Source organism: Aythya marila (genome assembly GCF_965140915.1).
Source record: "Aythya marila genome assembly, chromosome: 30".
Taxonomy (NCBI): Eukaryota; Metazoa; Chordata; class Aves; order Anseriformes; family Anatidae; genus Aythya; species Aythya marila.
The window spans coordinates 2066491-2077048 of record NC_139071.1 but is presented as its reverse complement, the minus strand read 5'-3'; the positions used below and the strand labels follow the sequence as shown (position 1 = coordinate 2077048).

General features: G+C 68.0%; 1 protein-coding gene across 5 annotated transcripts; it reads left to right on the top strand.

The window, feature by feature from the left end:
* Positions 1 to 947: 947 nt before the first annotated feature.
* Positions 948 to 7160, top strand: TESPA1 (thymocyte expressed, positive selection associated 1). 5 transcript variants are annotated; one of them, XM_082781469.1, is made up of 12 exons: positions 948 to 1190; positions 1288 to 1441; positions 2703 to 2926; positions 3204 to 3246; positions 3865 to 3914; positions 4017 to 4070; positions 4333 to 4369; positions 4524 to 4610; positions 4704 to 4912; positions 5157 to 6166; positions 6473 to 6554; positions 6680 to 7160. In XM_082781469.1, the coding sequence occupies exons 3-12, from the start codon at positions 2761 to 2763 to the stop codon at positions 6757 to 6759; spliced, it is 1818 nt and encodes a 605-aa protein (XP_082637595.1). In that variant the 5' UTR covers positions 948 to 1190; positions 1288 to 1441; positions 2703 to 2760; the 3' UTR covers positions 6760 to 7160. The 5 variants fall into 5 exon arrangements, with proteins under 5 accessions (XP_082637595.1, XP_082637596.1, XP_082637597.1 ...); XM_082781470.1 differs by having other exon boundaries at positions 948 to 1441; XM_082781471.1 differs by lacking the exons at positions 948 to 1190; positions 1288 to 1441 and having other exon boundaries at positions 2443 to 2926.
* Positions 7161 to 10558: the final 3398 nt, after the last annotated feature.

The following is a 10558-nucleotide window of genomic DNA, read 5'->3' as shown; positions in this document are numbered from 1 at the left end:
TCCTTGGAAAATCGCGCTCCGGGCAGGCGAAAGCAATGGTTAATTCGGGGCTTTTCTCCACAAACGCTTGCAGGCTAAAAATATCCCTCCTCCGGGCAGCACCATTCCAGGAGAGCGCGTCCTGACGGCCCGACTCGTTGCCTTTTTTGACGGGCTCCTGCCTTCGGTCGAGCCGTGCTGGCCGGGCTCGCCGCGGGGCACGGGGCCGGTGAGGGCTGGGCCGGGACCTGCCCCATCGCCGCTCTTCTTTTTGGGGTAGGAAAAGCAGCGAAGGTCAAGGGGAGGACGGGGGTGAAGCCATCTTCATCCCGGAGCTCTTCCTCAGCCTCTTCGTCCATCTCTGCTGCTGTCCTAGCAGCGCTGGTGGCCCACGGGCAGCGCTGGTGGCCATGATGTCCTGGATGGAGGTGAGTGCCATCCTTCTGTGCCATCTTATTCTTGTCTCCAGCTGCCTGTCCTTGTCCCCAGGTGCCTGTCCTTGTCCCCAGGCACCTGTCCTTGTCCCCAGGTGCTTGTCCTTGTCCCTAGGTGCTTGTCCTTGCCCCCCAGTGCCTTCAGCCCAGTGCTGGAGGAGCTGCTGGAAGGTGGGAGCGGAGCTGGGGCTGCGCGGAGAGCAAAAAGCTTTGGGGAAAGAAACCTTTCAAAAGCCACCTCCAGCACCCGTCCTGCCTCATCGCCCGGCTCAGTGTCCCCGCAGCCTGTCCCCTCTCCTCCCTGCAGCCTGTCCCCTCTGTCCCCTCTCCGTGCTGTCTCCCAGCCCCTTATCAGAGCCGCGCAGCGCTGGGGGGCAGCGGGCAGGGCGCCGATAAGCTCCTGCAGCTCCTTTATCACCGCGCGGCCACCTGCAGCTTGGCACGGCGTGCCAGCTTTTGGGGTGTCCCTCCATCCTCCTGGGTCCTTCAGGGAGACAAAAATCCAGCTGGAAGGTGCTGGGCAGCGCGGGTACCCCCGTGTCCCACCAGGAGCATCGCCCCCGGCATCACCAAGTGTCTTTTTCCTCCGTGCAAAGCACCGATTCCCTTCACCCCCCAGCCCTGCTCAGCACCACTTGGCCCGGGCGCATCCCCAGGGCTGCCCCCATCACCCCCAGAGACCCCTGTCCCGGAGATGGGTGCTCTTGTCACCCCTGGAAAGGGCGCCCCGGGTGGCTCTCTGGGTGCCCGGGCTATTATTAGCCCCCCGTCGCCCACGTAGGCAGCTCATTAAGTTTTTCCCGCTGTGGCAGCGGATGTGGGTCAACGTTTTGAGGTTTCACTGTTGATTTTTTTAATTTCCTCTTCAAAACAGATGAGTTTCCTCCCAGCTCGCTGACGACAGATGCCGCCGGGGGCCGGGCACGGTGGCGGTGACGGTGGCGGCGGGGTGGGGGGGACGAGGCCGATGGCCCCTCGGTGGGGATAAGGCAGCGCCTCGGTGGGCTGCCCGGGCGCCCCCTGCGTGGGTGAGTGATGGAGATGGGGGGGGTGCGGGGTTGGTTTCACCCCAAAAAGGTCTTGGGGGGGGGAAGCGAGGGCTGGGGGGACGGCACGGCACAGGGGGCGGATGAGGGGGAGGTGGATGGATGCGGGGTTGGGGGGCGGAGGTGAGGGGTTGGGGGTGTCTGAGAGGGGTGGGTCCTGGAGGAGAGAGAAACCTCCCCCCGTGCCAGGGAGGTGCTGGGGGGAGAGGGGACCGGAGGGGATGGTGGGGACGGGGGCTGGGGGTGGCACAGGATGGGGTTGGGGCACGTGGCTGGGACGAATGAGCCGCGCTCGGTCCCCGATCCACGGCCCCGTGCGCCGTGGCCTCTTGCTTGGCTCTGCAAAGCCCCCGTGTCCCCTGGGGACAGGCAGGCTGGGGGGCTGGGGGCACTTATCCTGAGATTTAGGGGGGGGCACAGCATTTCCCTGCAGCCCCCGAGGGGTTGGGATGGGGCAAGCCCCGGCCACGTGCCCCCCGTGGGGCTGGATGCGGCCTTGGCGAGCACCCGGCTGTGGGGTGGCCGCTCCCCGAGCCCCCCCCCAGCTGCCCCATCCCGGGGATTGATCCCGTGTGGGGTGCTCCGGGATCGATCCTGAGCACCCCGAGGTGCCTTGGGGGGACGTCCCGGCCCTGGGGGCTTCACCCGTCCTGCACCTGGCCCGGCGGGAGGAGAAATGGGGAAATGGTGACAAGGACGAGCTGCGCTGCGCCCTCCCCCATCTGGGGACTTTCGGCACCGCTGCAGCTCTGGGGGCGCACTGGGAGGGGGGGTGCCAGGGATTGCACCCCCGGCTCACGTCACCCATGGGTGCAGGGGGCTTGGGGTGCCCCCGGGGATGTAGGTTGGGGTGTGCAGGACTCTGCGGGGGGGCCCTAAATCCAGCTGTGAACCAGGACCCCATAGACCCCGACCCCATCCGTGCCATGGCAAGGGGCGAGGGAGCAGGGTCGGAGGTGCTGTGCACCCCCGCAGCGGGATCGCTCCCCAGGAAGGACCAGCAGCAGCTATGGGGATGGAAACGGGGTCTCCGCTTGCTGCTGCCCCCGCTCCTAAAAAGAAAAAAAACCCCAAAGGGGACCCCGAAATGTTACGGCGCCGTGCAACGCGGCCGCGCCAAGGGGCGATGCGGGGACCTGGGGACGCCTTGTGGGGCGCGGAGCCCCCCGTGGCACCCACGGCCTGATGCTGGAGGAGGAGACCCCCCCCCAGACACATCCTCAGGGCTCTCCTTTCCCCGCAGGGTCTCCTGCCCCCCCCCCCCCGCCCCGGGAGAGCTCCCCGGCCCTCCTGGAGCTGCCATGGAGGGCGCCTCGGTGCTCAGCCCGTCCTCGTGGGAGAAGCGGCGCGCCTGGGTGAGGCAGAGCCGCTGCTGGAGGACCACGGTGGTGGAGGAGGAGGCGGCCGCTGCCATGCAGGACGTCCCCGAGCTGCAGCCCCCCCACCTCGACGACGTCTTCCTTGAAGGTTTGGGGGGGCGCGAACGCGCAAACGGATGACCCCATGCACGGGAACTGCTCGTGCGCGCGTGCTCGTGCGCGTGCCAAGCCATCCGTGAGCACGTGCAGGGGCGCAGCGTGCCCGTGGGCACTTGCCCGTGGTGTGGGGGGGGGGGGTTGTGCACGCTCCCCCCCCACACACCCCGGGGTTGGTCTGGGCTCAGTGCCGGTGGCCGCAGCGCCGCGGGGCCCCTCGTGCTCGGCTCGTGCTGCTTTATCTCACGCTGCCTCTCCGCTCCCCGCAGGAAGCTCCTCCAGCAAGATAGAGACGTGGCTGCAGCACTGCGGGTGAGCTGCTGGGGCCGCAGGGCACACGCTGCCTCCCCGCTGTGCCCCCCCCCCCCCTCGGGGCTTTCTGCACCCCCCCGGGGCTTTTTGCACCCCCCGGCACCGTCCCCGTGCGCCCCAGGGGTGCGGGATGATGCTGGTGGCTCGCGCCTGGCCCTTGCTGGAAGTGGCACAGGAGCCACAGGCACGTGTGTGCCAAGGGGGGGGGACACAGCGGTGTGTGTGTCCCCCCCCCCAGTCCCTGCTCGCCCCCGCACAGGAAACGCAGCTGGCACCCGGCCCCGGCGCTGCCACCGGGTCCCACGCCGGGCGTCACCAGGAAACCCCCGGCTGGCTTCGGCTTCCCCCGTAGGGCCGGGCAAGAGGGGTGGCATTGGGGGTCCTAAAATAACCCCCCCACCCTAAAGCTGGGGTCCCTAGGGTGCTGGGCATCCCCCCCCCACTGTGCCATGCTGCCACCTGCAAGCTGAGCCACCAACACGTTGTCCCCCCCCTGCTTCGTCCCTGTCCCCCAGCGCTTGTGCCACCCTGCTCAGGACCCTTCCCATCCGCAGCCCCCCCAGGATTGGGGGTGGGCAGCACCCCTGGGTGCTCACTGGGGGTCTGCTCTGCCTTCAGGTCATCCGTGGAGGTGCTGCCGGAGGAGCTGGGCTTGCTGGGTCCCTACGGTACGTGGGATTTGGGGCGCAGCATGGATGGGGAGGAGGGGGGGGGTCCCCATGTGTCCCCAAAACCCCCCCCCCCCGGCTCACGGCCGCGCTGTCTTGCAGGCTGCAGGAGCAGCAGCGCCAGCTTCGAGGACGATCTGACGCTGGGAGCTGAAGGTAGCGCCCCCCCCCCCCCTCCCCGGGCTGTCCCCTCCTGCGGTGGCACTGTCCCCGAGGGGCAGAGCATCCCCCGGGGGGTGCAGGGCACCAAAACCGGCTGCTTGGTGCGGTCACCCATCCCCAAACCCTGCACCCTCTGGGGCTGTGACGGCAGCGAGCGAGGTGTCACCGCAGCACGGGTGGCGGGCGGGGGACCTGTCCCCAGCCCCCCATGAACCCCACGTCCCCCCCCCAGCACCTCTCTGCTTCCCTTCTGCAGCTCTTCTGCTCCCGGGGAATGACAAAGCCACCGGCAGGTGAGGGCTGGGTCCCGTCCCCGTGCGCCCTGGGCCGTCCCCAGGGCTTTTGGGTTGTCCCCAAGGCTCTCGGGTTGTCCCCAAGGCTCTCAGGTTGTCCCCAAGCGTGGGCCAGGCTGTGCCACCTCCTGCCATCTCCCCCCCCCACCCCCAGCAGGGCTTTTCGGGGCAAGCAGCTCCACCTGGGGCACAGCATGGCATCCAGCGCCCTCTCCAGCCTCACCAACAAGACCAGCTCCAGGTAGGGGCTCCCTGAGGGGGGTTTCGGGGCCACCCCCTCGCGACACCCATCCCAATTTGGGTGGCGCTGAGCCGGGGGCCGTCCCCTCCACAGCATCTCCGAGGTGCTGGAGTGGCGGCAGGCGGACGCCGAGGAAATCCTCTACAACCTGGGCTTCGTGCAGAGCGAGCCGGGCGCCGTGGCTCGCATCCCCGCGCGCTTCTTCTCGGCGCCCTCGCAGGCCAAGGGCATCGACTTCCAGCTCTTCCTCAAGGCCCAGGTGCGGCGCATGGAGATGGAGGACCCCTGCCTGATGCTGGCCAGTGAGTGACACCCGGGTCCCTGAGCTTTTTTTTTGGGGGGAAAAGGAGGTGGGGAGCTGATTTCCCACCCCCCTAGAGCCGGGGTTTATCCGCCGCGCTGTGCTTTGCTCCACGGGGACGGTGGCAAGGATGCTCCCATGCTCGGTTTCCCCCCCAGTGCCATCTGGGGGGGAGCACAACCAGGCTGCTGCAGCCCCCTGAGCACCCCTCACCCCCTTTTTTGCCTCCTCCTTCCCCCCCCCAGGTCGATTCCAGCAGGTCCAAGCTCTGGCCGCCACAGCCGACGCCTTCTTCTGCCTCTACTCCTACGTCTCCAAGACCCCCGTGCAGCGCATCTCCCCCTCGCGCCTCGCCTGGGCCGACCCCGACGTCCCCAATATCCACCTCCCCCCCTCCCAGCCCACCGTCCTCTCCCCCGGGGACCGCCTGAAGAAGGCCGTGGCCAAAATGTGCCTGTACACGGCCCCCCGCGCCGGGGACAGCCCCCGGGGAGCCGGCGCCCTGGGCAGGGTGGTGCAGGAGGTGCTGGAGAGGGCCAGGGAGGAGAGGTTTCGCTTCGACCCCCCCGATGGGGAGGGTGGGGAAAGGGACATCGCTGGGGTGCCCTTGGGGACGTCACCGCACGGAGCCCGGGGGTCTCCGCCGGCACCCCCGTGGCTGGAAGGGGGTGTCCCCGAGTGTCACCGGCAACCAGGGATGTCCCCAAGGCTGTCCCCAGAGGGGATGGACACTGCTGAGGAGCACCCCCGCTGCCTGAGCCCTTCGCTGGGGGGTCTGCCGTGGGCTGGGGGTGCTCCGTGCCCCGTGGGGAGGGGACAGGGTGGCACCGAGGACGGGCAGCCGTGGGGGGACCTCGCCTCGTCCCCAGCTCCGTGCGCCGCGGCCACCGGTGGCGGGTGGGTGTGCGCCACCCCCGAGCAGCCGGGAGCCGAGGGGGACTCCGGGTTTGGCTCCAGCCCCTGGGGGTCCTCCCCTGGGGGGAAAAAAGGGGCCGAGCCCCCCGGTGAGCCCCTGGACTCCTGCGGGGCATTGTCCCCGTGGTCCCCCCAGCCGAGAGATGGAGGCCAACGGGCCCGGCGGAGCAGGGGACGGCACCGGGGGGGTGACCCGAGGGACAGCAGCCGGTGGCAGGGGGACGCATGGGGGCTGCACCCCCAAGGGAAGGCTCCGGCACTGGGGGGGCTCTCCCCCCATCACCCCAGCTGGGCAGAGACGCGCTGCGGAGAGGCCCCGGACTCCTTCGAGATGGAAGAGGTGAGGGGCAGCGGGGGGCTGGGGACGGGGGGCGAGGGGGCGGCGGTTTAGGGGATGAAGGATTTGGAGCCTCTTGCACGAGGGAGGATCCTTGCACGCCCACAGCCATGCTCGTGCACGGAGGCGTCTTGGTGCACACTCGGGAGCGCGCGCAGCGTGCACGTGCATGGATGCACCTTGGCGTGGGTGCTCGTGCACGCACAGGGGCACCTTTGCACAAGCACACGCGTGTGCTCACACGCACGCCCGCCCTTGCACGCGTGCCTCCAGCCCTCCCCTTTTTTGCACAACCTCTCCCCCGTGCAGGTGCCGAGCGCCGGCGAGGACAACGGCGATGCCCACGAGGAAACCGGCTGCTCCCTCCCTCTCTCCCTGCGGGTCCGGAGAAGTAAGTCCGGGGGGGCTCTCCTCCGGGGGGCAGGGGGCACACAGGGGGGGTCGCAGAGGTGCTCAGGACCCCCCGGGGGGCTTCCTCCGGCACCGCTGCCAGCGCGCCCCCTCCCTGCGCTCCAGGCTTGATGCTGCAGGGCTGCAGCGGCCACTCCGACAGCAGCGGCTTCGTGGAGGAGCCGCTGCCCGAGCAGACGCCGTGAGACCCCCGAGGGACCCCCTGCTCGCCCCCCCACCACGGCACCAGCACCGGCTGGGAGCCGCCGAGGGGTGCACGAGGGATTTTGCCCCCCCCATCCCAGCGTTTCGGACCCCGGAGCCCGTCCTCAGCCGAGAGCTGAGCACCGCGTGGAGACGTGGGTCTGGGTGTGAGCGTGCGTGCACGTGTGTGTGTGTGTGTGTGTGCGTGTGCTGCACCAGGAACCTCTCAACTCAGGACTTTTACCCCCAAAAGCACCAGATTCCCCCCCCCCCTCTTTGCCCTGTTTTTGTTTTCAGGGCTTCACTAGCACTTTGGAAACGCTCTGCTCCCCGGGTGCGTGTAACACTAGGACGGGGTTTGCCGGGGCAGAGCCCACAGCACACTGGAAATAAAGAAATAAAGTTCCCCAAGGGATCAGGATGTGGCTCTGCCTTTTTTTTTTTTGGGGGGGGGGGAGAAGCCAGGAAAAGATGGGGGTTGTGTGAATCTCCCGGGGCGTGCAGAGCTGGAGGAGGTGCTGGGCTTTGGCACGGCTCGGTGCTGCCGGGTGTTTGTTTCGCTCCCCATCCCTTTCTCAGCCCTCCCGAGCCTCCCTCCCGTTTCCTTATCTGGCTGCTTTATGGCTCGGGGCCTGCTCTTCGTCTTCCTGCCCCCTTTATCTCGGCGGCTTTGCTCTTCTTCCTCACCTCGCCGTGGTGCCCTGCAGCTCCCTTAACCCCCCCCCCGTGCCGAATAACGGGGGGCGACCTCGGCACCTCCCGTGGCCACCTCCCCGGCGCGGGGTCCCCTTTTTGTCCCCTGGTTTGGTGGCAACCGACCCCATCTCCCTGCCCCGTGTCACCCAGGGCCACCTCTCCATCCCTGCCAGGTCCCAGCCGGTGTCCCCGTGCGTCCCCGTGGGCCACCAGCTCCCCCCACCCCAAAGATGTGGGGACAGAACCGCGGCGCCTGCGGTCGGCACCGTGCCACCTCTGGGTGCCTGGCGGTGAGGAGGAGGAGGAGGAGGAGGAGGAGGAAGGCCCCAGCCCCAGGGCAGCAGCGTTGGGATTAATGGGGAGGGAAAATCCGGGTGGAAAAATAACCCCCCAGCACTTCCCGGTGGAGAGCAGCCAAGGGGGGGATTATCCCGGATTAACCACGCAGCCCCTCCGGGACCCAGCCCGGTTCCCATCGCCGCTGCGCCCTGGGTGCCACGGGTGCTGTGCAGGGGGGGTCTGCACGGGGTCCCCAAAACTGGACCCCCCCCCAGTGACCTGCAGGCACCTCCCCAGTCCCCTCGCTCTGCCTGGACCTGGTTCCTTGGACCAAGAGAGGAATAAATCCTCGTCATCCGGGCAGGTCAAGGACGGGACGGGGAAAGGGTCCCCAAAAAAACCTGGGGAGTGGGGGTCAGGGGTGGGCTGTCCCCATTTGGGGACACCCATGGCCACTTTCATCCCAACCATCGGGCACGCTGGGCTGGGAGCAGGGTGAAAACCAGTGCCCAGCACCAAGGAGCTACTGGGAACAAGCCCCTCACCACGGGGACTGGGATCAGACGCCCACCCAGGACGGACCCAAACTGCCCCGAGCATCTCCTGGGCATCCCCCCCTGCCCCCAAAACCGCTCACGTTACCACCAGGATTGGTTTTTTTCCCCCATTTCCACCCGAATTGTTTTCCTGCGGCTCCAGCCCAGCTGTCCGGGAGGGCTGGAAGTACAACCCTGGGTGTACTGGGGTGTACTGGGAGGGGTGTGAGGTGTACTGGGAGGGGTGTGGGGTGTACTGGGGTGTACTGGGAGGGGTATGGGGTGTATGGGAGGGGTGTGGGGTGTAGTGGGAGAGGTATGGGGTGTACTGGGGTGTACTGGGAGGGGTGTGGGGTGTACTGGGGGATGTGGCACGGAGCCACCCAACCAGCCCAGGCTTTGGGCACGGCTCCATCCCATTGAGCCCAGGGGGGGGGACCGGGACCGGCCGCGGTTTGGCTGGGACCGGTGGCTCCTGGAGGGGTCCGGGGCTAAGCCGAGCTAATCCCACACTGGCCCAGTGCCCGGGGGGGGGGCACCTTCCCCCACCCAACCCCCCCAGCCCCCCCAAGCGGTGCCCGCTGCCTTCATAAGGACCCGGTTGTCCCCAAAGTGCCACCACCCCAAAATCCCCAGGGACGATGAAGCTCTGGGCTCTCCTGGTGCTGGCGGGGCTGGCCTGCAGCCTGGCTGCTGGCTGTGAGTAGGGCAGCTCCTTTTTTTTTTTTTTGGGGGGGGGTCCTGGGGGGGTTAAGGTGTCCCCATGGGGATGGCTGGCTCGTTTTCGGGGGGCTCTGTCCCCATCCCGACCCCACAAAGGGGGTCGGTGCCAGCCCCTCTCTCCCTTCCACCCGCAGTGCCGACCGACGTGACGCCTTCCATGGGCACCGGTAAGCTGGGGGGGGGCGTGGGGGGGTCCTGATGGGGACCTGGGGGGGTCCTGAGGGACCTGGGGGGGGTCCTGAGTGGGGACCCCACTCCCCGCATCCAAACCCTGCTCTCAGGGGGGGCTTCTCCCTTCTCCTGGGGGTGGCTTCTCCCTTTTTTCTTTTGGGGGGGTCACTCCTGGAAGCCCCCTAAAACCCCCCCTGCTTCCCAATCACCAACCACGGTGCCCCCCCCAAAAAAAAAAACCCTACAAGAAGCAGCAGCTCCAGGGCCGGAGCAGCTTTTTGGGCCAGGGTACAAATTGGGGTGGCGAGGGGGGGGGGGGACAGCACCAGAGCCCCCCCGAGACCCCCTCTTTCCCCCCCCCAGATGCCGAGGGCAGGGACCGGGCTTCGGAAGGAGCGCTGGTGGACGCCACCGACCTGCTGGAGCGCCTCGTCAGGTCCCTGGGGGACACCCTGGCGGGGGCGGTGCGCCTGATTTTTGGGGGAAAAAAGGGTGAGAAAGGATTTTTGAGGGCTTTTTTTTTGGGGGGGGGGAGGGTTGGGGGGCTGCGGCCGGTTCTCAGCTCTCTGTTTTGCCTCCTCCAGAGGGATAGCGGGGCGAGCGCCGTCCCCGAAGCGGTGGCCTGGCTTTGGGGACGTTTGGGGACTTTTGGGGACGCCGGGGTCCTGGCCCAGGGCTCTGCGCACCCCCCAGCTGCAGCCCCCCCCCCCCGTGCCCGAATCCCAGTGCCACCAGCTCGTTCCCTGCCGAAAAAGGATGGAGCTCGCCGAGGCAGAACCCCAATAAAACCGTCCCCAAACTGCTCCCTGTCCCCTCCTGCCTGGTGCTCGCTGTGGGATCGGGACCTGACCCGGTTGTGCCCTGGCTCGGGGGCCCCGGGGACCTTCCTGCCTCTCCCCCCAAAACCACGGTGCTCCCGGGACGCCCCCCGACCCCACAGTCACGGTCTGGGGTCCTTCTCCATCCCGGAGACCCCCCCCCACTGCTTTTTGGCCCTACAAAGACAGACCCCCAGACCCCATCCCGTGGCACCTCTCTGCCCCCGAGCTCTCCATCGCCTTTGGGTGCTTTGTGCTCTGCTCACCGCCTCCCCCATCCCCCCTCACCCACCTCTCCCATGGCTTTTTTGGGGTCCGGAGGGTGCAGCAGGTCACCCCCATCCCCCAGCACTGTTATGGGGTGACCCACCGGGATCTTGGGGCTGGGGTCCCACGGGAGCACCCCGTGCCCCCCAGGAGGGGATTTTGGCCACCACCACCCTGCGCTTGCTCAGGGCTGCGGGGTCTCCGGGCGACCCCGCTGTCTGTAGGACGTTTTGGGGCATCCTGGTGCTGCCGGGGCTGGGATTGAGTAGGGTTGGTGGCTTTTGGGGACAGGGGGGTGACACGGGGAGGCG